This window comes from Xenopus laevis, chromosome 5S, assembly GCF_017654675.1.
Source record: "Xenopus laevis strain J_2021 chromosome 5S, Xenopus_laevis_v10.1, whole genome shotgun sequence".
NCBI classification, from domain to species: Eukaryota; Metazoa; Chordata; class Amphibia; order Anura; family Pipidae; genus Xenopus; species Xenopus laevis.
Window position 1 is genome coordinate 16,259,811 of NC_054380.1, and position 27,429 is coordinate 16,287,239.

Below are 27,429 nucleotides of genomic sequence, written 5' to 3' on the forward strand. Positions count from 1 at the left end.
TCCAGTATAATCCCTAACCTGGCCTGCTCTTGCTAATATCACTGGCATTTCTTGCAAAAAATTAAGGGCGGCATGCCGCCCAGCTGCATTATGGGGGCATGTGCGTCCCCATTCAACTGCAGCCCCATGTGCGTCCCCATTCAAGTTCGCCGGTGCTTAAACGCACATGCGCGCGGCAGACAGGACCACACGCCTGCCTAGGTGTATCCCCAGCACGCATGTGCTCACGGTGGCAGCGGTGGGGGGTTGCGGGCGGGTGATCTGACCACGAGACCTTGGGGAGACAGCCCAAGGAATTCGGCCGTGTGAATATCTGATGCAATATAAGTAATCAGTGAATTTCTTTTATTTCTCACTTTCACAGTGTTTATTTACCCACCAGTGTCCCTAAGGGTGGTGACAAATCGCCTCTTCTTCAGGCGACTAATCTCCCACCGAAAATCCTCCCCGCCGGCTAGAATGTAAATCGCTGGCGGGATGGCACTCGGAACACTTCGTTTTCTGAAGTCGCCGAAATTGCATGACGAGGGAGATTAGTCACCTGAAGAAGAGGCATATGTCACTGGGCGACTAATCTCCCCAGAATCTTAGCGTGTCACCAGCCTAAACCTCACAAACATTCAAATCTAAACCTTTTTCTCAATAAACAATTATCTTTCATTTCCTATTTTATCTTCTACTTATCCTCCCCTTATCTCTATATATCTATAATAATATATCTACATATATGTTTACTTTTTAAATCAGCCCATCAATCAAAACTGAGTTCAAACACCTCATTCTGAGATTCACTGCAAAAACAATTTACTAAGGCTCGGCTGCTATAGACTTGGCAATTGTGCCTACACATAAGCATTCTGCTTCTCAGAAAAGGTTTGTCAGGTTTTATTGCCCAAAAAGGCATGAAATTATATATGCAGGTATGGGACCTGTTATCCAGAATGCTCAGGACCTGGGGCTTTCGGTATAATGGATCTTTCCGTAATTTGGATCTTCATACCTTAAATTTACTAGAAAATCATATAAACATTAAATAAACCCAATATTCTGGTTTTGCTTCCAATAAGGATTAATTATATCTTAGTTGGGATCAATTACAAGCTACTGTTTTATTAATACACGGAAAAAGACAATCATTTTAAAAAATCTGAATTATTTGGATAAAATGGAGTCTATGGGACATGGCCTTTCCATAATTCAGAACTTTCTGGATAATGGGTTTCCAGATAATGGATGCCATATCTGTATATATGGTATATAATGCAGGCTTTTCTTTTTTCTTTTTTTTTTAGATATTAGAGACATCATTGTTTTTCCTCAACCCATTATATTTTCTTGTTACAGACAGCTCAGCTTTGCTCTCCGCCAGTTGGGTATTTCAAACTTCAGACTGTAATACGCTACATATGCTTTTTGCCTGATGCAAGGACATGAGCCTACCATCTGGGTTTCAGGAGCATAAGTTAATTTAAATAAATGGGTGTCGTAAGCTCACTTAAAGCCAGGAATTCTCTAATACTATAAGGAAATAAATAATAAAAGCAAGGAGCTTATTTGGTAACATTAAGTGCTGTGCTGGTTGCAGAACTGCACCCATTGAAAAGCCATACACAAAGCATTCATTTCAACGTGCACATATCTATCCTACCCCTGTATGTTTGGTGAAAGAAGTGAGGACACAAGGGACCAAAGTCCATAAAACCAGCTTTGGCAATGCACCTATAGGCTCTCAATGTGGTGCCAGTTGAATCACACTCCACTAATGAGTACATGTCCCTATCCTGCTTGCTACGCCAATTTGCTAAGCAAATTAGTAACTATTGCTTATCTTTGGGCCTCTGGCATTTGGTATATACTTTTCTATCTTGAACTCTCATTTGCAGGCAATTAAACACAGAACCGCAGCTGGAATCAGAATATAATTTCTCAAACTACAATCCCTGGTGGAACACAGTGGAGCCTGAATGTCTAGGTGCACAAACTTCTAGGGAGAACCATAATAATCATAATCAATAATAATGACAGAATGGCCATCGCTGTTTTGAAAGCAAACTCATGAATGTGATAGTATGGAGATGCTTAGCCTTGGCGTGATGTTATTTCATTGTGCCCCTTGCTGGGGTTGTTAGGTTAGAACCCTAGGGTGTTATTAACACTTATATCAAGTGCAAGACCTCTGATTCCTGCAACTGTTCATTCCATTTTCATTGAATGAAATGAGTCAAATATCTGTCAGCACTTTAACTATGACTGGGGATTAATTATCATTAGATTCCCACATGATAAATGAGTTATTATCCCTTAAAAATATGAGAGTCAGTCCCTGGTAGCCCCCTTACATATACTGTATCTCTGTAACAAAGGGATTTTTTTCTTGGGGAAGAGAAACGAATCAAGGCACACTGGATATAAAATCATTTACAAGGCATGGATTTGTGGCGAATATTTGCATTTTGCCACTCGCAAATGTTTTCACGAAAAATTTGCTGCGACAAAAAAATAGTTGTGCCTCAAAATTGGCGTGTGCATATAAATTGACATGCATCAGTGACTTAAGCATTTGGCCAAAAAAGTCGCACGTATAAAAATTTGCGTAAGTCAAAATTATTTTGACACCCATTGACTTCAATGCGTTTCGTACATTTTTTTGCCATTTTGCTAATTTTTTTGCCGTTTCCTGAATTTATTTGCTGTTTTGGGAATATTTAGGCAAAGCAAAACAGGACAGATTTGCCCATCGTGACAGAAGAATCCAAAGTAGATGAAGATGAAGGATCTTCTGTAGAAATATCATCTGTGCAGTTTTTAGCAAGCAGGAGCAACCAGCCTGGGGTATCAGGTAAGTGATTTTAATCACTTGGGGATGCCTAACATTTTGGCATTTTCCCATCAGTGTACCACCACCCTTCGGGGGGTAATTCACAACATGCAGAGCAAGACATAAAATGCACAAAATAGGCAAAATCCAACATTTTACACAAACTTTGCACCCAAAACAGAGCCCAGAAGTCTATGTTCCCCCAATGAATACTACCCTGACTGCATTCATCAGTACTGTATTCTTGAGTGATGGAGACATGTACATAGACCTAAACCATCCTGCACCATAACTTACATGTTATTCAGGTGCACAAGCTAGGGAGTGCATATGGCAGGTAATAAAGAGAAAGCTACCTTGCTCCACCTGGCACTCTGCTCTGCACATCTGCTGGATGTTTTTATGTGGCTCAAAATGCAGAGCACAGCCAGACCCTGGACAAAGATGTATTTTTGTACCCCCAGGTGCTCTGGCTCCAGGCCCTAGGTTAATAAACCCTTTAGCCTCTTGTCTACTAAATTGTTATCTATGATGAAAAAAACCTGGTAAGTACTAGTTCCTACTAAATTCTACATATTGCAAGAAATGTGCTGTCATAAGCTAAACACAATAGGAATATATAACGTCTGACAGACCATCGTGTGGAAGAAGATAAGGATGTTTGCCAGCCTGCAAGGGAAAAGTTGCAAAAAATACCTGCTATTGAACCATATAATTGCATTACTGGGTAAGGATTGGGAACCATAGCAAGCTAGGGTGAGTATCAATAGAACTGTGGGACAACCCTGTGGACCTCCAGTGCAGATGCCCTATAACATGTCTGGTTTACAGGAAGCAGTTTGGGAGATCTTAACTGAGAGTCATTGGTGGGAACCAATACAATATAGCACATTGAATCCATTTAAAAGAGCTCCATAGTACAGTACCATGCCACATTATGTAGACTGAAGTGATACAAGTCCTGAGTGCAGGCCACAAATCCCTGGCCAGTATTTTTTATAATTTTTATAGGGGGAGAGCTCTGACCTGCCCAACGGTTTTTTTGTTGGGGTGGACTGGCCACCAATGTTTTTTCACTTTTATGGGGGAGAGCTCTGGCTACCAATGTATTTTTGTTTGTTTTATTGGGGGCCCAAACCACCAAGGTTTTGTTTGTTTTTAAACTTGTGGGGGGGGGGGCTGGCCACCAATGTTGCTTTGATTTTTTTTTTGGCAGGGCTGCTTTTTAGTCCCAGTCCAACCTTGGCTGAGAGAGTTGGTTTCAATAAAACCGGGAACAGGAACCGGGAACCGGGAACAGTTGCATCTAATACTATTTTCCAAAGAATGTAGCAGAGAGTCTTCTCAACTCATAGGATTGACGGCTTGCTCTTGCTAATAATATATGGATTGGGCTAAGAAATATGACTCCAAATCACTGTAAGTCAGTGAAAAAGGATGTTCTCTCAGAGAATAGGGCCATAATGGACACATTTTGGCAAAATAAAATGAGCAGAATTCAAAATTAGAAATTAGAAGGAGGTGCTTCTCCCTGACGTTACCTGAATGAGTTCATCCAGTTCTGTGATGTTGACACACGAGTGGTTCATGATGAAATTATTCTTTTGAATCATGATGGTGGTTCTCATTGCACTTTCATTTGGCTGCTCCAGAGCTTTGAACACTGTGGCGCCTATTATGAGATAGAGAACCACTACTAGAAAAACCGTGGATACTGTTTTCCATTTCATTACATTAACTGTGATCTCCCTGTTGTCCCTGGTGGACACCACGGCCGGCTTTGCAGAGAAGGATAATCTTGGCTTTGAGTTCTGTGCTGCTGATTTGGGATCCAGTAAATCTGGTGCGGCCACTAAAGAATAAAACACCAAGAATAGTAAATACATTTTATGTTGCTAATATTAAATATTACTGGGTCACTAAAACATGATGATCAGAACAGAATTTCATATTAAAGTGATGCTGTCATCAGGATAAACAATGGTGGCGGTAGGAGTCCTTTACAACTGGGAAGGCAGGCTGCAAAGTGCAAAAAGCAGATCTATGATCCAAATAAAATTAGGACAGGATGTTTCTAGATAAGGTGAATTTATATAATTAGAAATACAGTGGGACTTATTTATCAAAAGTATGATAATTTAATGAAAAAGTCTGACCAAAATAGAATCCATGATTGTTCCTTATTTATTATTAAAAAAAATCACGATTTAATTATATCGCGGACAAACATGAAAAAAATCAAAATCTTTTTTTTCAGATTTTTTTCCCGATTCACTTGATCTTTAGGATTTTTGCCCAAAAAGTCAGAAATATTTTTATTTTCAGGCTAATTCCAGCACACACTAAAGAAAACGTCTATATAGGATAGGGACCTCTCCCATTGATTTATATACAATCTTGATAGGTCTGAGATGCAGGATTTTCGGATTCTGACGTTTTACATCCTCGGGGTATAATAAATCTTGAAAAATCTGAGGCTTTTTTTTTCCACTAAAAATTAGATTTTAATGTTAAAAAATTGCTTATTTTTTAACGATTCCTTCACTGGGTTACCCTAACTGCACAGACATAAGTAGGATCTGAACATTGTATAAAAATAGCACAATAGAATCATTAAAAAGGGATAAAAACAAAAGGACAATAGTCCAATCCAGATAGTAAGTAGAAGAGCTAACTGTATTGCTCAAGACCTACATCAATAGTCATCATCAGTAAACATTTTCACCTTTAGACTAGAAAGGGGATACATGGATCAATAAAGCAAATAAGGATGAGACAATGGAGAATCAAAAGAGAATGGTCATTTTAATTGAAGGCCTATATATACATTTTAAAAATATACTGAAGAAAGAATATTACACAAGGGATAACTGAGGAGGTTACACTAATCTGACTTAAAAAGGAAACACCTGACGTTCCAGATATTCATGTGTTGAAGGAAATCCGCACTCACTGGTCTTATCTTGGTCAAACATTAATGTAAACTCAACATTTTGGCTTTATAGGGTTGTATATGTGTGTGTTTATGCACTGGGTGTTGCTTGGAAGAGTTTTGTTGGACTTTTGTCTTTTTTAACCCCAATAGGGCTATACAGTCACTAAACCATGCACTCGAAGGCTTCTTGTAATGTGATTATGATACTGGGAGGACCAAGGAAGGTAATATGGAAGGTTGTGGGCAGTGAACAGCTTATTAGAGTCAGGAATACCCTTATATTTCAAAGGCTTTTGGCTTTAGTCTCATGTTGTAGTACATTAGATAAGAATAATATAAATGCAAGTTATACACTAAATGGCAGTGTGTTGAGAGTTTCTAGGAGAAGGATCTAGGGGTTTTTGTAGATAAGATGTTGTCTAGTGGCAGTGTCATTCTGTGGCCACTAAAGCAAATAAAGTTTGGTCTTACATAAAAAAAAGGGCATTAACTCAAGGGATGAAAACAGGTCCCTAGTAAGCCTTCATCTGGAGTATGCAGTGCAGTTTTGGACTCCAGTCCTTAAGAGGGATATAAATGAGCTGGAGAGAGTGCAGAGACTAAGTGCAACTAAACTGGTTAGAGGGACGGAAGAGTTAAATTATGAGAGTAGTTAAGGTTGGGGTTGTTTTCTCTGGAAAAAAGGCGCTTGCGAGGGGACATGATTAGACTTTACAAGTACATTAGAGGACATTATAGACAAATAGCAGGGGACCTTTTTACCCATAAAGAGGAAAAGAACTTTCATTTGCAGCACTGAGTAGGTGGTTCTTCACAGTGAGGACAGTGAGGTTGGGGAACGCACTGCCGGATGATTGGCTTGGATGGTTTTTTGGACAAGCATAATATCCAAGCCTATTGTGATACTAAAATCTATAGTGTATGAGTATATATAATTTATGTGAGTGTATGTATGGATGCTGGGTTTTATTGGGAGGGACTTCAATATGAGTGAGTGAATCAAGAAAAAGCAAAAAGCAGAATACCTGCTATTTAGTATTTATTGTGCATCCACACAACATGTTTTTTATCCATATACATCTCTTTCTTCACAGATATTGACCACAGCTTTGATTAGAATACATTGTTTGCGAGTATCGGCTAAGGGTAAGACCTTTCGTAAAATGTGAGCAATTTATAAATAGCAATTAGTGTATAGGCAGTTGAAACAAGGTAACCTTAGGGTAGGCTCTTTTGATGAGCAGTTCCTACAAGTAACTATTTATTGTTTTTATCCATATTTATGTGTAGTTTGTCTTCACTATTTCATGAGGAAATCGTTTGAGATGATCGTATTTTATTGGTTAACAAGTTTAGGCATTACGGATTGAGCCGAGAATTCAGCACAGCGACACGAACTTTTACCATAAATTATGGACTTTGTATACAGTTAATTTAATATATTTATACACCTTTTGTGTTAATGTTTTAATTGTATTCAAACCTGATTGTAATATGCCACAGTGGTAAGGGTTAACTGTGGTTCACATCACTGACTAAGAGGTGGGACTTCCTGTATGACCCTTTGAAGCATTTTTTCACTTTGATTTGTACACACTTGAAAAAGGGCCCTTGTTGCCCAAAACATGTCGTGTGGATGCACAATAAATACTAAATAGCAGGTATTCTGCTTTTTGCTTTTTCTTGATTCACTCACTCTACATATTGAAGTTAATCCTGTGGTTGCCAGCATCGGAGCACCCGCGTGAATCAAGACCACTCAATATCGCTTGGCATTTGTGTGTTTCTTCTAAATGTGACTTTTATTTGGAGGGGATGAACTTAATGGACTTTGGTCTTTTTTTAACCTGATCTAACTATGTAACGATGTAACTATGTAAGGTTACAGATATATATGATGTTCATCTAGGGCAGGGATCCCCAACCTTTTCAACCCGTGAGCAACATTCAGAAGTAAAAGGAGATGGGGAGCAACATTAGCATGAAAAATTTTATTGGGGTGCGAAATAAGTGCTGTGATTGGCCATTTGGTAGCCCCTATGTGGATTGTCAACCTACATTGAGGATCTGTTTAGCAGTACAACTGGTTTTATACAACCAAAACTTGTCTCCAAGCCTGGAATTCAAAAATAAGCTCCTGCTTTGAGGCCACTGGGAGCAACATCCAAGGGATTGGAGAGCAACATGTTGCTCACGAGCTACTGGTTGGGGATCACTGATCTAGGGCTTCACCTACAGGCTCATTAAATAGTCATAGACTGATGTGGAATTCATTCTCTTAGGGTGAAAACACATGGAGCTATTAGTAGCAAGTACTTGCTGTGACTACAAAATGCCAAAAAATACCCTACCATAGACCATATTGAGAATCTGCTAAAACGCAAGTGGTGTCTTAGTTAAGCCAATGATCACTATTGTCTATTTTGTAGCCGTGACAAGTAGCTGCTGCTAATAGCTCGGTGTGTCTAAACGTCACCCTAACAATCCTAGACTGATATATTTAGAAATTAACTGTGAATAGGAAAATTATTTTCTACCGATTTATACCCCCTACTATAGGGAGATACGTTTTTTCCTTACCACCTCCTCCAACAAAAGGATATTTAACTTGCTTAGAACCTAATGGACATCCATCTTTTTCAGACCCAATGAGTATGTAGCTCTAATTATATTTCTGCTTTCTATTGCAATATTCCCAAAGAGGCGATGTGTTTAGAGTGATGGATGGAAGCGATCAAGGATACAACCTTCTCCAATTATTCTTTCCTCCACAACAACTTGTTTTTCTCTCGACAAATGGTATTTTCCTGCTCACTAACCTGGCGTTTCCCTGTGTTCTCTTTTTTTATTCCGTTTTCAGGGAAAACATTTGGCCGGCACGAGTATGAATTTTGTTCAGTAAGATCTGATCCCATAGGCATAAACTATATTTAATTCATCTGCTTCTTTTCCTTCAGCCCATTCCAATAATTTCCATTCATATAAACACAGCATTGTATTTAGACCTAGCTGAGATAGAAGATTTGAGAATATGGTAGTGGCTTTCAAGCTATTTTTAAGTCTACACGTGAGTGGTGGGGCTACTTCTATTTCCTTATTAAGGCCAATTTTAACTGGTTCTTGGTTTCTTTTTTTGAACCATTGTTTTATATCAGCTTCATAGGTCCATGTGGTCTAGGGTATTAGCATTTTAAAGACCAATGCACAAAGCAGACAAGGGAATCTTCTGGCTCTAAAACCAAGACATCTGTCTCTCTCACGTATTTCTTGTTAATAAAGCAAGGGAGGCAGAATGTTATTCTGCAGGCTGAGTATGAAGATGGATTTTTCAGTGTGGAGTAATACAGGTATGGGACCTGCTATCCAAAATGTTTGGGACCTCAGGTTTTCTGGATGATGGATCTTTCTGTAATTTGTATCTTTATACCTTAAGTCTACTAGAAAATTATGTAAACATTAAATACACCCAATAGACTGGGTTTGCTTCCAATAAGGATTCACTATATCTCAGTTTGGATCAAGTACAAGATACAGAATTATTATTACAGAAAAAGAAAAAAGAGAAATTTTAAATTGGATAAAATAGAGTCTATGGGAGGCCGCCATTCTGGATAAAAGGTTTCCGGATAACGGGTCACATACCTGTACCTCCTCCTAAATAGATATGTCAGTGCCTCTTAAGGCCTTTCTGCCTTAAAGGAGAACTAAACCCTAAAAATGAATATGGCTAAAAATGTCATTTTATAAAGGGAACTTATTGCACCAGCCTAAAGTTTCAACTTGTCAATAGCAGCAATGATCCAGGACTTCAAACTTGTCACAGGGGGTCACCATCTTGGAAAGTGTCTGTGACACTCACATGCTCAGTGGGCTCTCAGCAGCTGTTGAGAAGCTAAGCTTAGGGGTCGTCACTAATTATCCAGCAGAAAATGAGCTTCCCCTGTAATATAAGCTGATGCTACAGGGCTGATTATTAAATTCTGATGCTAATTGCACTGGTTTCTGTGCTGCCATGTAGTAATTATCTGTATTAATTACTAATCAGCCTTATATTGTGACATTTCTATTCTATGTGTACTGTATATTGTGAGTGGGTCCCTAAGCTCAGTAAGTGACAGCAGCACAGAGCATGTGCAGTGAATCAGCAGAAAAGAAGATGGGGAGCTACTGGGGCATCTTTGGAGATACAGATCTTTACTGCTAAAGGGCTGTGGTTGACTTGGGCTGGTACAGAAGCACAAAACATAATGTACAACATTTCTAGCTACTTCTTTAGTTAAGCTTTAGTTCTCCTTTAAGAAGCTGGAAGACCTCTTCAATACTGTGTGAAGATTACGTAGGTGAGATTTGGTATTTAGAGAAAAGCAAATAAGGTTTAATAAATGTTTCTTGGCATTAACATCAGTATCTACACTCCAAGGTGAAGCTCAGAGATCCTCAGTGTCCACATGAATACAACGCTACCTGCATTCAGCAGCACACACGAGAGGAAGGTATGTAGGCTTAATTTAGATGTTCAAGTTAGGAAGCACCAGTGAGCAAAGGCCATCAGTCCCTGCCCTGGCAGATCATAGACATCAACATAGACACTAGGGTTATTTTCATAATCAACCAACTGATTTACCATTATGTCTTTGGAAGAGCACCCACAGGAAAGCAACTCAGATGCAGTATAGACAACCATACCAACTTTGTGCAACAATCCTGCCCTGATTTACCTTCAGTTTGTAGCCAAATCACAGTGACTTCATACACAGCTGCCAAGATGTTTAAAATGTCCTGATAAGAACCCTAATGCATCTCTAATGATACTCATGAGCCTAATTATTTAACATCTTCTGGATTCATTAATCAGGTATATTCTGACCAAGTGATCCGAATCCTGGCACAAGTGTAATTACACTGCTTTAGCTTCTTCTGCCATCTATTTCCCACACACAACAATAGCGGAGGAAAGCAGTATTGTCACGGTAGTGAAATTCTATTACAGAGGGAGAAATTCAGTGCTAACTTAATAAGCATCAATGGGACTTTATAATGTCTCTGCTTGACCCATACCATCATCCAGCTGTGACTCTGCTTGAACTCTTCTCTTCTCCGAACAACTTATTAAGGGACAGCATATCTGCCTACCAGATGCCCAGATGGGAAGGAACGTTCCTAATGGTTCCTACTATAATATGCTGAATTGCCTCTTCAGGACACCTGCTGCTAGATGGCCGGTAACATCACGACTCAACTGCAAGACAAATCTTAAATGCTTTGTAGGAACTGCATGCCGAAAGCCCACAGCATTCTCAATTTATGGACTCTGCAGGATTCATCTTATTAAATATTGCATCCTTATGTAGGTCTCTCTGAGCATCACAATATAAATGTATTGCAAATGAAGTCTAGAATTTACATGTATGGAATCATAAAGAGAGATTTTCAAGGTCTCTATTCTGTATAGCTTGCAGATGAAGAATGAAGGAACGATTTGCCTAAACTCAAAAGGAGCTACATACTGTTGATATGAAATCAAAGCTACAGATAAAGATGGAGACAGAGTTTTTTCCCCCCCAGTATAATCTGAATGATGATTGTATAGGCTTGCAAAACGGTAGCATTCCTGCCTCTTGATTCTGGAAGACTCTTCATTATTGAGTGAAGATGAAGCATAGAGGTGAGATTTGGCTTTTAGAGATAAGAAAATATGGTTTAATGCATGGGCCAATGACTACATTCAGGGTAAGGTGCAAACTGAACTCACCATGTTTATTGTACTCCCCTGCACCTAGAGGCACCTAGAGAATTTTTGTTTCCCTAACATAGACACTAGGCTTACTTGAATTTTAACAACTAACCGATTTACCAATATGTCTTTGGATTAGGCAGGAACACAGAGGGGCAAATTCACTAAGATTCGTAGTTGCGCCAGGCGTAACTTCGCCGCACTTCGCCAGGCGTAGTTTCCCCAGCGCTCTGCAAATTCACTAAAATCCGAAGTTGCGCTCAGGGATAGCGTAAGGTTGTGAAGTTGCGCTAGCGTTGATTCGCTAAGCTAAACGAAGTTATATTAGCGATGGTTAATTTGCATACGCGCCAAATTCAAATTTCAATGGAGGAATATGTAGCAGCACTACAAATGCCTGGGAAACCTTCAAAACATCAAATAAAATTTTTATTTTGCCCTACACATGTGCCCACTGTATAGTTAAGTTGCCATGAGTTAGGAAATGTAGGGGGGAAGGAGGGGAGCCCCAAAAAAATTTTTGATCTTTTTCAGCCTATTACCCATAATATAGAAAAAACGCCAGCGTTTTTTGGTACTTAGAAAAAATTTGAACTTATTTTGAAGCAATCCCTATCTACTCTATTGCGCTTCGCCTGGTCTGAGGTGGCGAAGGAAGTCTAGCGTAAAAGGTAGCGTTCAGTACAATGCGCGTGTTAGTGAATTTGCGTAGTTACGTCCGTTGCGCAAATTCGCCAGGCGTAAGGGTGCGAAGTAACACTAGCGAAGTTACGCCAGCGTTCGTTAGTGAATTTGCGAAGTAACGAAAATGCCCAACGCTAGCGAATTGACGCTAGCGTTAGGCGCTTCGGCGCTTAGTGAATTTGCCCCAGAGCATCCACAAAATATCCACTTAGGTACAGGATGGACATACAAACTCCTTGCAGATCAATCTAAGTAGCTACAAAGCAAAAATACTCTGTACCACCAAAGTTTGGGTCTGTCACCATACCAAACTTTTATGCTTGTCAGTAAAACATTTTAGGGAATACTACAGCCATTTTCATTCATTTATGGCATCTTCTGTTTCTTTTCAATACTCTTAAACTACTCGGAATGATGGTTACAAAGCATAGGGTGGGCAAAACCATTAAACCAGTAATGGCTGTGCTTTTGGAGGTCAGCACCAATTACTTAAAGGGATACTGTCATGGGAAAACATGTTTTTTTTTTTTAAATGCATCAGTTAATAGTGCTGCTCCAGTACAATTCTGCACTGAAATCTGTTATCAAAAGAGCAAACAGGTTTTTTTAATTGTGAAATACGACATGGGGCTAGACATATTGTCAGTTTCCTAGGCTGCCCCCAGTCATGTGACTTGTGCTCTGATAAACTTCAATCACTCTTTACTGCTGTACTGCAAGTTGGAGTGATATCACCCCCCCCCCTTGCCCAGCAATCCATCAGCAGAACAATGGGAAGGTAACCAAATAACAGCTCCCTGGTAGATCTAAGAACAACGCTCAATAGTAAAAATCCAGGTCCCACTGTGACTCCTTCGGTTACATTGAGTAGGAGAAACATCAGCCTGTCAGAAAGCAGTTCCATAGTGCAGCACTGGCTCTTTCTGAAAGCACATGACCCGGCAAAATGACCTGAGATGCTCCTGCACACCAATATTACAACTAAATAAATACATTGTTGGGTTAGGAATGAAATATTATATTGTAGAGTGAATTATTTCCAGTGTAAACAGTGTAATTTAGAAATAAAATCTACACCATTCAAATCATGCCAGAATCCCTTTAAGAATACAACATGATTACTTTGGTAATAACCTGTCCATCTATTAATACTTAACTGATGCAGAATTGGCACCTGCTAAAGAATACCAGTCATTGGTGCTGTCTGTGTATAGTAGACCAATTTTTCTTCTGTCTTTGAGTTTTCAGAGAATCAAAATCTTGGAGTTTAAATGAGACTTAAGGTTTTGGAGAAGCTTTTTGTCCAAGAGCTGTTATGCTGATGTACATGGCCTCTTTTAGATGCTGCTTGGGCAGCGAGATTGATAATTGGTGCTTGGTAGTGATGGGCGAACAAATTCGGCAAGCATGGATTTCAGTCGAAAAAAAAATTTGTTGCGCATTAAAATTGTCACGCATCAAAAATATTCGGACGCCCATTGACTTTAATGCATTTAGACAAAATAGCCGCGCATATAAAAATTGAAGCTCGTGTCAAAAAATGTTGTCTGTCAAAATAATTTTGACGTCCATTGACTTCAATACGTTTCGCTAATTTTTTCCACTGATTCACCCCTTAACTAGTGCTTAGGGTAATCTGAAGATCACATCAAGATGTATCCCCTGGGACCCAACGGACACTTGCAGAAGACAAGTCATTATTCAAGAATGTTCCTTGTAGAAATTAATATTTAAATAAACTGCAAAGTCTTCTCATAGGTGATCCTTCATGGGCTAAAATTTGGAACACACATTGCTACGAAACATGCACAACATCACATCTCCCACACATTTTGAACATTCACAAATATGGTTTAACTACTACAACACGTTTGCTTGGATATAGGAATCCTTGAATTAATATTTAATGCATAGTTTGTGTGAAACATTCTTTCTTCAGAACCAAATTTTTTTTAGACCCTTCTTTATCCTAGTTTTGGACTTTTTGGGTTAAGGATAGGGACACCCTTGGATTTAAATCACCCTCTGTAACCATATTAGATGCAGACTGGTTTGTAGACAAGAGTGGGAGACTACAGACTGGTCATAGCATCACAGGGATCTTTGCTGAAATCTTAAAGGGGCAGTAACACCAAAAACTTTACAGAGTTGTAAAGGAAAGACAATATGATGTACTTTTGCCCTGCACTGGTAAAACTCGTGTGTTTGCCATAGGGCAGCCATTCAAGCACATGATACACAGTAGATAACAGAAGTACTACTGTAGTTTATATAAGCAAGCTGCTGTGTAGCCATGGGGGATAGCCATTCAAGCACAGGATACACAGTAGATAACAGATAAGTACTACTATAGTTTCTATAAACAAGCTGCTGTGTAGCCATGGGGGCAGCCATTCAAGCACAGGATACACAGTAGATAACAGATAAGTACTACTATAGTTTATATAGACAAGCTGCTGTGTAGCCATGGGGGCAGCCATTCAAGCACAGGATACACAGTAGATAACAGATAAGTACTACTATAGTTTATATAAACAAGCTGCTGTGTAGCCATGAGGGCAGGCAGCCATTCAAGCACAGGATACACAGTAGATAACAGATAAGTACTTCTATAGTTTATTATATTAATTCATTAAATTGGTGTTACTGTTAAAGTTACCTTAATGTGCCTGATCCAATAGAAATTACCTTTTCTTTTAAAATAAAAAGGACATAAAGTAAAACGGCAGATATTGCACTCAGAGCTAAGCATGGTTACTGATCCACCTCCTTTTTTTGAACTGTTACAGTGGAACATTGGTGTTCAGGTTTCCATAGACAATTAAAGGGCAAGCGTCCCAATAACTATCCAAGCTAAATCCTTGATATTCAGAATAACTGAATGTAAAGGAGACTATAACCAAGAGGTTATAATTGTAACTAATAATATATTATAGGTACAAGGTATCCAGAAATTTTTTTAATTTTTGTTACTGATTTGCTTTTTGCCTGTTCCCCCTGTCTCCAAGCATTCTGGATAAGTGATGTCATGCGGGTATATTGCCCATAATATTAATTACATTTAAGGCAGCAATACCCACCCAGCACCCATCCTGTCCAATAAAACTCCCAGCTTTCCCCAATCACCATGCCGGGAGTAGTATTTCACACGTTGACGACGGGAGTTTTAAAGTCACATTGGGTGGACTGTATAAATGGTGGTGTTTTCTCCATAAAAGTGTGAACATTTCCTCGATTAAAGCTGCTTTTAAACCTGCTCCTCTATTTAAAGTGGCGCTTGGGGATCTCTAATAAATACTGCACCTCTGCTATAGACTCTCTACACTCATCAGTAAAGAGCTGAACAGATCAATATATGATCATTCCCATCTACACTCTATTCTGCTCCGTCACTTTCTTAACAAGCAAATGCATATTTATTATTTTTATTGCCCTGCAGATGGTTACCGGACTCGCACATAAATAGGGGGGTGGATATGCTGCTTCATTGTCTTGGGGGAACCCCTTTGTTTAAAATGCAACAGGGTGTTAATTAGGTATTAATTAATATTTGCATGAACAAAGACTAAAGACATTTTCTACCTCGATTCAGAGCAGTATTTGTTCTGACATAAGTACAAAGGACAATATTAATTCTCTTTAGATGTATTTAGTATATGCATTAGAGATGTCCAACCTGCAGCCATGTCATATTGTGTAACAATCCTACAATGGCTTTAATTGGCTGTAATTATGTATCATAGCAATTACTGTATACAGATTACATATATATATAACTAGTGTTAAACTGCAACTCCCTGGATCCCACAGATCCTCAGACATGATCCTGAGCTTTCCAGTATTGTCAGGGCCCCCCCTATTCCCCAACTCCCGACTTGACCAGATCTCATCCTCGAATAACTGTGTCCGCAGACCTGTAGATTCCTATGTTCATGCTTAATTGTCAGGGGCTGAAATATTTACCGGTTTGCACTATATTCCTGTCTATTGTCACCCCCACCCCACAATTTCCTTTCAAAATAATAAAATGACAGATGGGGGGAAGTAATAATTTGCAAAACTCTCCGGTGCATTCAAGCCAAGGGGGATTCCACTGTCTCCAATCCTAGGCTGCCTATATAATGCATAGCAGAAATCCATAGGACAAGACTAAGAGTACATATAAGCCAGTTCCCTGGGTGCTGAAGCCCTTGCTATCTCGTCACGACTCTCAGATGACAGTTGCAGCAGCAGCATTAACCTGACAGTGTTCAGCAGGAGCAGGCAGCAAACATGCATTACTTACTCATTTCCACGTTCTGTGCAGCTGCTTTCCTGGACAGCAAGACATTGTTTGATGGTGGGGCTGCTGTCAAGTTCAGGAATAAAATGTTGTTTAAAGGAGGAAAAAAAAAGGACTAATGTTGAAAATAGATAATGGGAATAATCCACAGGGTTAGTCTTCTGCTCCACTTAGGAGGAATAAAAAAGGGAGGAGTAGCAGAAAAGGGAAGTGAAAGAAGGTGAAGGGAAATGAATAGAGAGAGAGAAAGGAAATGAATAGAGAGAGAAAGGAAGAGTGAAAGGGGGAGAAGTCTACTTTGGCCACATGAGATGGGAATAAGGAGAAGAATGGGGGAGGGACAGGGGGAGAGGCAGGTGCCAGGATTGGGGGGTCAGTTATGTAACAGAGAGAAAGAAGCAGATGAGCTCGGCAGTCTCTGTGTGTGTTTCAGCCTCAGCCCTGGTCTCTACAGACTCAACGTTCCAGCCTTTGTAGAATCCAGCACAGAATTTCAGCCCATCTCCTCCCTGTCTGAGCCATTCTGATTGATACCACCCTGCCCTAATGAGGGAGGAGGGTACTTACAACTCACACGGAGGCTGCAAGGACACCTCACCCAGGGGATACAAGCTCATCTCACCGCAGAACACCAATTATCAAATGTGCCTGTAGAACTGCAACTCACATTTACAGCTGAAAGGCAATGACAGGGGCTTTCTTTCAAAAGCCGGAGCTTTACAGGTTCAACATGATGGACTGAACGACATATGGTCATTTTAATTAGGACATGTGAATATTAAACAGGTGCCAGGTGATGCTCTTTTTTCTACACTTACTTTTTTAGAGGGTAACCTAATAATAAATAGAAGCTGATGAATTTAGGGTCATTTATCACAGACTTTTTTTTATGTCACAGGTCCAAAGGATGTCATGAGATTCTTGCAGCTGTATTTAACAAAAGCTGAAGGACCATAAGCTGCAAAGTCCCTTGGGACCTGTTCATGCAAACAGGAGTGGGAAAGCACAGTACTGCTAATCTTTGTACCTCTCAACTGTCCAGCACTTATAGTAGGGAGAGATGGTGCCTATAGTAACAGTGGATAATAGTCTCTGGGAAGGGAGTGTGACTGTGGGATAGCAGGTATAGTAGGGAGAGATGGTGCCTATAGTAACAGTGGATAATAGTCTCTGGGAAGGGAGTGTGACTGTGGGATAGCAGGTATAGTAGGGAGAGATGGTGTCTATAGTAACAGTGGGATAATAGTCTCTGGGAAGGGAGTGTGACTGTGGGATAGCAGGTATAGTAGGAAGAGATGGTGCCTATAGTAACAGTGGATAGAGATGTCGCGAACTGTTCGCCGGCGAACTTGTTCGCGCGAACATCGGGTGTTCGCGCTCGCCGGAAGTTCGCGAACGTCGCGCGACGTTCGCCATTTTGGGTTCGCCATTGTTGGCGCTTTTTTTTGCCCTCTCACCCCAGACCAGCAGGTACATGGCAGCCAATCAGGAAGCTCTCCCCTGGACCACTCCCCTTCCCTATAAAAACCGAAGCCCTGCAGCGTTTTTTCACTCTGCCTGTGTGTGCTGAAGAGATAGTGTAGGGAGAGAGCTGCTGCCTGTTAGTGATTTCAGGGACAGTTGAAAGTTTGCTGGCTAGTAATCGTTTTGATACTGCTCTGTTATTGGAGGGACAGAAGTCTGCAGGGGTTTGAGGGACATTTAAGCTTAGGTAGCTTTGCTGGCTAGTAATCTACCTTCTACTGCAGTGCTCTGTATGTAGCTGCAGTGGGCAGCTGTCCTGCTTCTGATCTCATCTGCTGACTGCTGCAATAACAGTAGTCCTTGTAAGGACTGCTTTTATTTATTTTTTTGTTGTTTTACTACTACTACTACTACTACTACTATAAGAGCCCAGTGCTATTAGTCTAGCAGTGTTGGGGAGTGGGACTGGTGTGCTAATCTGCTGCTCCTAGTAGTTCAGCAGCACCAACTTTAATTTTTTTTTTTAATATTCATTTTTTTTTTATTTTACTTTTTTCATTTTACTACCGCTGTAGTAGTGTATAAGTTGACCTTTTAGGCATTATTTGCCCTGTAGGCATTATTTGCACACTGTTTTCTTCAACCCGCCATCGAGCTGTGTGACCTTGTTCACATTCTGTCTAAATATCCATAATATTACCGTCTCCAGAAAAAACACCGGAGTCACTTTTTTCAAGCAGCCATAATATATTTTACGTAATCCGTATCCACCGCTGTAGTAGTGTATACGTTGGCCTTGTAGGCATTATTTGCACACTGTTTTCTTCAACCCGCCATCGAGCTGTGTGACCTTGTTCCCATTCTGTCTAAATATCCATAATATTACCGTCTCCAGAAAAAAACACCGGAGTCACTTTTTTCAAGCAGCATTCATATATTTTACGTAATCCGTATCCACCGCTGTAGTAGTGTATACGTTGGCCTTGTAGGCATTATTTGCACACTGTTTTCTTCAACCCGCCATCGAGCTGTGTGACCTTGTTCCCATTCTGTCTAAATATCCATAATATTACCGTCTCCAGAAAAAACACCGGAGTCACTTTTTTCAAGCAGCATTCATATATTTTACGTAATCCGTATCCACCGCTGTAGTAGTGTATACGTTGGCCTTGTAGGCATTATTTGCACACTGTTTTCTTCAACCCGCCATCGAGCTGTGTGACCTTGTTCCCATTCTGTCTAAATATCCATAATATTACCGTCTCCAGAAAAAACACCGGAGTCACTTTTTTCAAGCAGCATTCATATATTTTACGTAATCCGTATCCACCGCTGTAGTAGTGTATACGTTGACCTTGTAGGCATTATTTGCACACTGTTTTCTTCAACCCGCCATCGAGCTGTGTGAGCTTGTTCACATTTTGTCTAAATATTGATAATATTATCGTCTCTAGAAAAACCACTTGAGTTACTTTTTTTCAAGCAGCATTCATATATTTTACGTAATCCGTATCCACCGCTGTAGTAGTGTATACGTTGACTTTGTAGGCATTATTTGCACAGTGTTTTCTTCAACCCGCCATCTAGCTGTGTGTATTATCGTTTCCAGAAAAACCAACTGAGTTTTTGTTGTTGTTGTTGTTTTTTTAAAAATAATGCCAGGCAAAGGCAGGCCGCCACGCAGAGGCCGTGCTAGGGGCCGTGCTGCTATGCAATCCTGTGGCCCTAGCAAATTTCCCAGTTTTAAAAAGCCAATGACCCTGAACTCCCAAAATGCTGAAGAGGTAGTTGACTGGCTTACACAGCACACCCCATCCTCTACCGTTTCTAACTTTACCACAACATCCTCCTCATCCTCCACTGCTATGGCCACCCCACGTAACACTTCCTCCACCACCGGTGCCCCTTCTTCACTGGGTCAGAGGAGTTATTTTCCAATGAGTTTCTTGAACTGAGTAATGCGCAACCATTATTGCCAGAAGAAGATGAAGGAGATGAGGACCTTACACCAGATTTAATTCTGGCAGAGAACACGATAGAGATGGACATAATGAGTGATGAGGAGGAGGTCCCCGCTGCTGCTTCCTTCTGTGATGTGTCAGAAGAAATTGATGCATCTGAGGAGAATGATGATGAGGAGATTGATGTTTTGTGGGTGCCTAGTAGAAGAGAGCAAGAGGAGGGTAGTTCAGATGGAGAGACGGAGAGTCAGAGAGGCAGTAGGAGAATAAGACTTAGAAGAAGCAGGGAGGACAGCCCGCAGGGATCAGCAGGGCAACAACATGTATCGGCACCTGTGTTCAGCCGGCCAACGCACCCGCCATTGCCGCCAATACCGCCAACTCCGCCAACTTCTACTGTTACCGCCAGATCGCACACTTCCAAAAAGTCAGCAGTGTGGGATTTTTTTAATGTGTGTGCCTCTGACAAAAGCATTGTAATTTGCAATGAGTGCAGTCAGAAACTGAGCCTTGGTAAGCCCAACAGCCACATAGGTACAACTTCTATGCGAAGGCACATGAGCGGCAAGCACAAAGCACTTTGGGAGCAACACCTCAAAGGCAACAGGCAAACTAAAAGCCACACTCCTTCTGGTCCAGCATCTTACTGCTCTACCTCTGCTCTCCTTGACCCGTCTGAACCACCCTCCACTCCGCCTTCCACCTTGACCACCTGTTCCCATTCCCAGTCATCTGCCACCAGCCAAGTTTCTGTGAAGGCCATGTTTGAGCGTAAGAAGCCAATGTCTGACTGTCACCCCCTTGCCCGGCGTCTGACAGCTGGCTTGTCTGCACTCTTAGCCCGCCAGCTTTTACCATACCAGCTGGTGGACTCTGAGGCCTTCCGCAAATTTGTAGCAATTGGGACACCGCAGTGGAAGGTACCCAGCCGCAATTTTTTTTCTAAAAAGGGAATACCACACCTGTACCAACATGTGCAGAGCCAAGTTACCGCATCTCTGTCACTTAGTGTTGGGCCAAAGGTCCATATGACTACTGACGCATGGTCCTCCAAGCATGGTCAGGGCAGGTATGTCACCTACACTGCCCACTGGGTGAACTTGGTAATGGCTGGGAAGCAGGGAATGGGTAGCTCAACAACAACAGTGGAGTTGGTGTCACCGCCACGGATTGCACGCGGTTCTGCCACCACCTCTACTCCTCCATCGCTCTCTACCTCGTCTTCTTCTTCTTCTTACTCTGCTGCTGGGTCCTCCTTCTCCTCCTCCACACCTGTGCACCCCCAGCTCCCCCTAGGCTATTCGACGTGCCAGGTACGCCGTTGTCACGCTGTCTTGGGGATGACGTGCCTGGAAAGCAAAAACCATACCGGATCTGTACTCCTGTCATCTCTGCAGTCACAGGCCGATCGGTGGCTGACCCCACACCAACTGCAGATCGGAAAAGTGGTGTGTGACAATGGAAGCAATCTGTTGGCAGCGTTGAGACTAGGCAATTTAACACATGTGCCCTGCATGGCACATGTGTTAAATTTAATAGTCCAACGTTTTGTCTCCAAGTACCCAGGATTCCAGGACGTTCTCACCCAGTCCAGAAAGGTGTCGGCCCATTTCAGACGTTCCTACACAGCCATGGCACGCCTTGCTGACATTCAGCAGCGCTACAACATGCCAGTCAGGCGTTTGATTTCTGACAGCCAGACTCGCTGGAATTCAACGCTCCTTATGTTGGAACGTCTGCTGCAACAACAAAGGGCCGTCAACGAGTACCTTTTTGAACTGGGTGGTAGGACTGGATCTGCACAGCTGGGGATTTTTTTCCCCCGTTACTGGGTGCTTATGCGCGATGCCTGCAGGCTCATGCGACCTTTTGAAGAGGTGACAAATATGGTCAGTCGCACCGAAGGCACCATCAGCGACCTAATACCCTTCGCTTTCTTCCTGGAGCGTGCCGTGCGACGAGTGACAGATGAGGCTGTAGACCAGCGTGACGAGGAGCTGGAAGCGCACGATTTCTGGTCGGAATCACCAGAACGAACCCAGGCACCTGCTGCAACGCAGGGAGAGGTGCCAGAAGTGGAGTCAGAGGAGGAAGGTGGCTTTGTGGAGGAGGAGGAGGAGGACCAACAGGAGCAGGCTTCCCAGGGGGCTAGTGGTGACCTTTTGGGGACCCCTGGTCTTGTACGTGGCTGGGGGGAGGAGACCGTGGATGATGCAGTCCTTGATAATGAGGAAGCGGAGATGGATAGCTCTGCATCCAACCTTGTGAGAATGGGGTCTTTCATGCTGTCATGCCTGTTGAAGGACCCCCGTATCAAGAGGCTTAAGGAGAAGGACCTGTACTGGGTCGCAACGCTACTAGACCCTCGGTACAAGCATAAAGTGTCAGAAATGTTACCAACATACCACAAGTCCGAAAAGATGCGGCATTTACAAACCAGCCTGCAAAACATGTTGTACAATGCTTTTAAGGGTGATGTCACTTCAGGAACTCATCAACATTCCAGGGGCAGAGGTGCCAGTAATCCTGCCACGAGCACACCTGCAAGGACAAAGCCCTTTGGCCAGTCTGTAACGTCAGACATGCAAATGTTTTTCTGTCCAAGGCAGCGCCACAACCCTTCTGGATCCACCCTCAAAGAACGCCTCGACCGGCAGGTAGCGGACTACCTGGCATTAACTGCAGATATCGACACTCTGAGGAGCGATGAACCCCTGGACTACTGGGTGCGCAGGCTTGATCTGTGGCCAGAGCTGTCACAATTTGCCATGAACCTCTTGTCTTGCCCAGCCTCAAGTGTGCTCTCAGAAAGGACCTTCAGTGCAGCAGGAGGGATTGTAACTGAGAAGAGAACTCGCCTAGGTCACAAAAGTGTCGATTACCTGACCTTTATTAAAATGAATGAGGGGTGGATCTCGGAGGGTTACTGCACGCCGGAAGACTTGTTCTGACTTCTATGCAGCTGTCCTTCTCTTCAAGCCTCATGACTCCACACACAGCTGTCCTTTAGCGTCCTCCTCCTCCCTCCGCCACCGTTACAAACTAGGGTGCAAACCCTACTGGTTTAATTTTTTCTGGCCTCTGTGCTTCAGTGGCTGCAACCAAAAAAACTGGGCAAACAATGTCTACAAGGTCAACGTATGGCAAAAAATGACTATTTTCAGCATTTATATGGCATATTTTTTCTGGCAACTGTGCTTCAGTGGCTGCGTCCAAAAAAATGCATATTTTCTGCATTTATATGGCATAATTTTTCTGGCAACTGTGCTTCAGTGGCTGCGACCAAAAAAATGCATATTTTCTGCATTTATATGGCATAATTTTTCTGGCCTCTGTGCTTCAGTGGCTGCAACCAAAAAAATTTATATTTTCAGCATTTATATGGCATAATTTTTCTGGCCTCTGTGCTTCAGTGGCTGCAACCAAAAAAATTTATATTTTCAGCATTTATATGGCATAATTTTTCTGGCAACTGTGCTTCAGTGGCTGCGACCAAAAAAATTACTATTTTCAGCATTTATATGGCATATTTTTTCTGGCCTCTGTGCTTCAGTGGCTGCGGCCAAAAAAACTGGGCAAACAATGCCTACAAGGTCAACGACGTTGACCTTGTAGGCATTGTTTGCCCAGTTTTTTTGGCCGCAGCCACTGAAGCACAGAGGCCAGAAAAAATATGCCATATAAATGCTGAAAATAGTAATTTTTTGCCATACGTTGACTCAACGTATATGGCAAAAAATGACTATTTTCAGCATTTATATGGCATATTTTTTCTGGCAACTGTGCTTCAGTGGCTGCGACCAAAAAAATGCATATTTTCTGCATTTATATGGCATAATTTTTCTGGCCTCTGTGCTTCAGTGGCTGCAACCAAAAAAATTTATATTTTCAGCATTTATATGGCATAATTTTTCTGGCAACTGTGCTTCAGTGGCTGCGACCAAAAAAATGCATATTTTCTGCATTTATATGGCATAATTTTTCTGGCCTCTGTGCTTCAGTGGCTGCAACCAAAAAAATTTATATTTTCAGCATTTATATGGCATAATTTTTCTGGCAACTGTGCCTCAGTGGCTGCGTCCAAAAAAACTGGGCAAACAATGTCTACAAGGTCAACGTATGGCGAAAAATTACTATTTTCAGCATTTATATGGCATATTTTTTCTGGCAACTGTGCTTCAGTGGCTGCGTCCAAAAAAACTGGGCAAACAATGCCTACAAGGTCAACGTATGGCAGTTGTTTAAAGAGAACAGTAGATTACTAGCCAGCAAAGCTACCTAAGCTAAAATGTCCCTCAAATCCCTGCAGACTTCTGTCCCTCCAATACAGAGCAGTATCAAGCAGATTACTAGCCAGCAAGCTTACTATCATCTGTCCCTGAAATCACTAACAGCTCTCCCCCTACACTATCTCTTCCAAGCACACACAGGCAGATTTTTCAGATACATTTTTGCCCTTGATCCCCCTCTGGCATGCCACTGTCCAGGTCGTTGCACCCTTTAAACAACTTTAAAATCATTTTTCTGGCCAGAAATGTCTTTTCTAGATGTTAAAGTTCGCCTTCCCATTGAAGTCTATGGGGTTCGCGAACCGTTCGCGAACCGCTCGCATTTTTGCGCAAGTTCGCGAATATGTTCGCGAACTTTTTTTCCGACGTTCGCTACATCCCTAACAGTGGATAATAGTCTCTGGGAAGGGAGTGTGACTGTGGGATAGCAGGTATAGTAGGGAGAGATGGTGCCTATAGTAACAGTGGGATAATAGTCTCTTGGAAGGGACTGTGGCTGAGGAATAGCAGGTATAGTAGGGAGAGATGGTGGATGTAGTAGCAGTGGGATAATAATCTCTGGGAAGGGAGTGTGATTGTGGGATAGCAGGTATAGTAGGGAGAGATGGTGCCTATAGTAACAGTGGGATAATAGTCTCTGGGAAGGGAGTGTGACTGTGGGATAGCAGGTATAGTAGGGAGAGATGGTGCCTATAGTAACAGTGGGATAATAGTCTCTGGGAAGGGAGTGTGACTGTGGGATAGCAGGTATAGTAGGGAGAGATGGTGCCTATAGTAACAGGGGGATAATAATCTCTGGGAAGGGAGTGTGGCTGTGGGATAGCAGGTATAGTAGGGAGAGATGGTGTCTATAGTAACAGTGGATAATAGTCTCTGGGAAGGGAGTGTGACTGTGGGATAGCAGGTATAGTAGGGAGAGATTGTGCCTATAGTAACAGTGGGATAATAGTCTCTGGGAAGGGAGTGTGACTGTGGGATAGCAGGTATAGTAGGGAGAGATGGTGCCTATAGTAACAGTGGGATAATAGTCTCTTGGAAGGGACTGTGGCTGAGGAATAGCAGGTATAGTAGGGAGAGATGGTGGATGTAGTAGCAGTGGGATAATAGTCTCTGGGAAGGGAGTGTGATTGTGGGATAGCAGGTATAGTAGGGAGAGATGGTGCCTATAGTAACAGGGGGATAATAATCTCTGGGGAGGGAGTGTGGCTGTGAGATAGCAGGTATAGTAGGGAGAGATTGTGCCTATAGTAACAGTGGATAATAGTCTCTGGGAAGGGAGTGTAACTGTGGGATAGCAGGTATAGTAGGGAGAGATGACACCAAAGGTTGAGTGCTTTTATAGAAGTCATGGAATACAAATCACATATCCCCATAATTGACAGTACTGGATACATTATTCCATATATAAGCTGTATGTGTGTATGTGTGAATGTGTACAAATGACTTCACTAGGTCAGATGACATCATTAATATAGGGATAGTTTATAGGGATATATTTTACAGGTTCTCCGTGGCTGTTGTCTATTGTATACATTTTTTTTTTCACTTCCCTTGGTCGATAGTTTCAGGTAGCATCTGTCTTTTGATTCAAAAATAAAATAACTCCATCTGATTCAGGACAAATATTTAGCAACAACATCTCTTACAAGAAATCCCCTGGCCCAGTGCCACCCCTTGTTGTTTATAGAACCCTTATAAATACACACTGGTTCCAGCTGAGGGGCTAATCTAGGCACAAGCTCATTAAAGAAATCCCCAACCTTCCAGCTGCTCTACTTGGTGCTTGTGCTGCATGACTAACTGGGTTCTGTCTGTCCAATATTGTGGAATGGGAAAACCTCACCTGTTCTTTGGAAATCTGCACAGATACACAAATGGGTGGCCAATTAAGTCATGCCCACGACAGATGCTGGCCTTATACTGGGTCTAGTAAAGTCATTGGCAAGTAAATTAAGACAGTTGGAAGTCAGTGGGGTTGGGGCTTTCCAGTCTCTCTTTACTGTAATTTTGCAGAACTTCTGTTTAGTAAGACCCTGTTACTACTATTTTGTATGTGTTATCATTGTTCTGTCAAGATATTCTTATGTTTTATCAAATAACTCATACTATTTATCTATGCAGGGAAGCAAAGTCCAGCAATTTTAAATGGTTCCTACCAACCCGTAAAACAGAGATCCCCAGACTTTTTTACCCATGAGTCACATTTAAACGTAAAAAAAAAAGTTGGGGAGGAATAAAAACATGCAAAAAGTTCTTGTGGTGCCAGATAAGAGCTGTGATTGGCTATTTGGTGGACTGTCAGCCTACTCTATGTGACAGTACACTGGTTTTCATGCAACCAAAACTGGAACTGAAAAATAAGAACCTGCTTTAGAACAGAGACAGACGAGAAGATTCGGGGAGATTAGTCGGCCGGTGACAAATCGCCTCTTCTTTGGGCGACTAATCTATAGCACTCGGAACGATTTGTTTTCCGAAGTTGTCTGAAGTTTCCGCTCCGAGTGCCATCCCGCTGGCGATTTAGATTAGTCGCCTAAAGAAGAGGCGATTTGTCGCCGGGCGACTAAGCTCCCTGAATCTCCACGTGTGTCTCTGCCCTTAAAGGAGAAAGAAAGGTCTTTTTACTTGGGGGTGCCAAAAGTTAGGCACCCCCAAGTGATTGCATGTACTTACCTGAAACCCCAGGCCGGTGCATCTATTAGGAGAAAACTGCACCAGCCCGGGATTCTTCCAGTGCGCACCATGGAGTGATCAGCTTCTGGCTTTCTCTTTTTTTCTCGCAGTAGAGCAAAATGCCAAACTTTTCATTGTACTGTGTATGCGTCTGCCCCTGGAAATTTGAAGAAAGAAGAAACAGGAGGACAATCGCTCTGTGGTGCTCACTGGAAGAACCCGGGGGCAGTGCAGTTTTTTTCCTAATAGGTGCACCAGCCTGGGGTTTCAGGTAAGGAAATGCAATCGCTTGGGGGTGCCTAACTTTTGGCACCCCCCAAATAAAAACACTTCTCCTTTAAGGACCCCTGGGAGCAACATCCAAGGGGTTGGTGAGTAACATGTTGCTCGCAAGCCACTGGTTGGGGATTACTCCTCTAAAGTCTTGCCACGTTGGATCTAAAGGCTTCCACAGCCCATTTGTGATCTGGTATTATCATGGCTGGTCCAGTGAAGCTTCACCTGGAGCAGTTTTCCAAGAGAAAAAGGAGATTCGGGAGGGGCTACAAAAATCCCTTAGAGAGTCACATCCAGTCCACAGCCACCAGTT

At 42.0% G+C, this 27,429-nt stretch overlaps 1 protein-coding gene across 1 annotated transcript in view; it reads right to left on the reverse strand.

Annotated features, from left to right (window-relative positions):
* The window catches only part of kcnk2.S (potassium channel, two pore domain subfamily K, member 2 S homeolog), a 65,414-nt gene extending 48,182 nt beyond the window's left edge, over window positions 1-17,232 (reverse strand). The window contains exons 1-2 of the mRNA XM_018264991.2: window positions 16,457-17,232; window positions 4,360-4,670 (exon numbers count right to left, since the gene is read on the reverse strand). Coding sequence (XP_018120480.1) covers window positions 4,360-4,670; window positions 16,457-16,460 — 315 coding nt within the window. The 5' untranslated portion in view covers window positions 16,461-17,232. The remainder of the gene's footprint in view (window positions 1-4,359; window positions 4,671-16,456) is intronic.
* Between the last annotated feature and the right edge of the window lie 10,197 nt (window positions 17,233-27,429).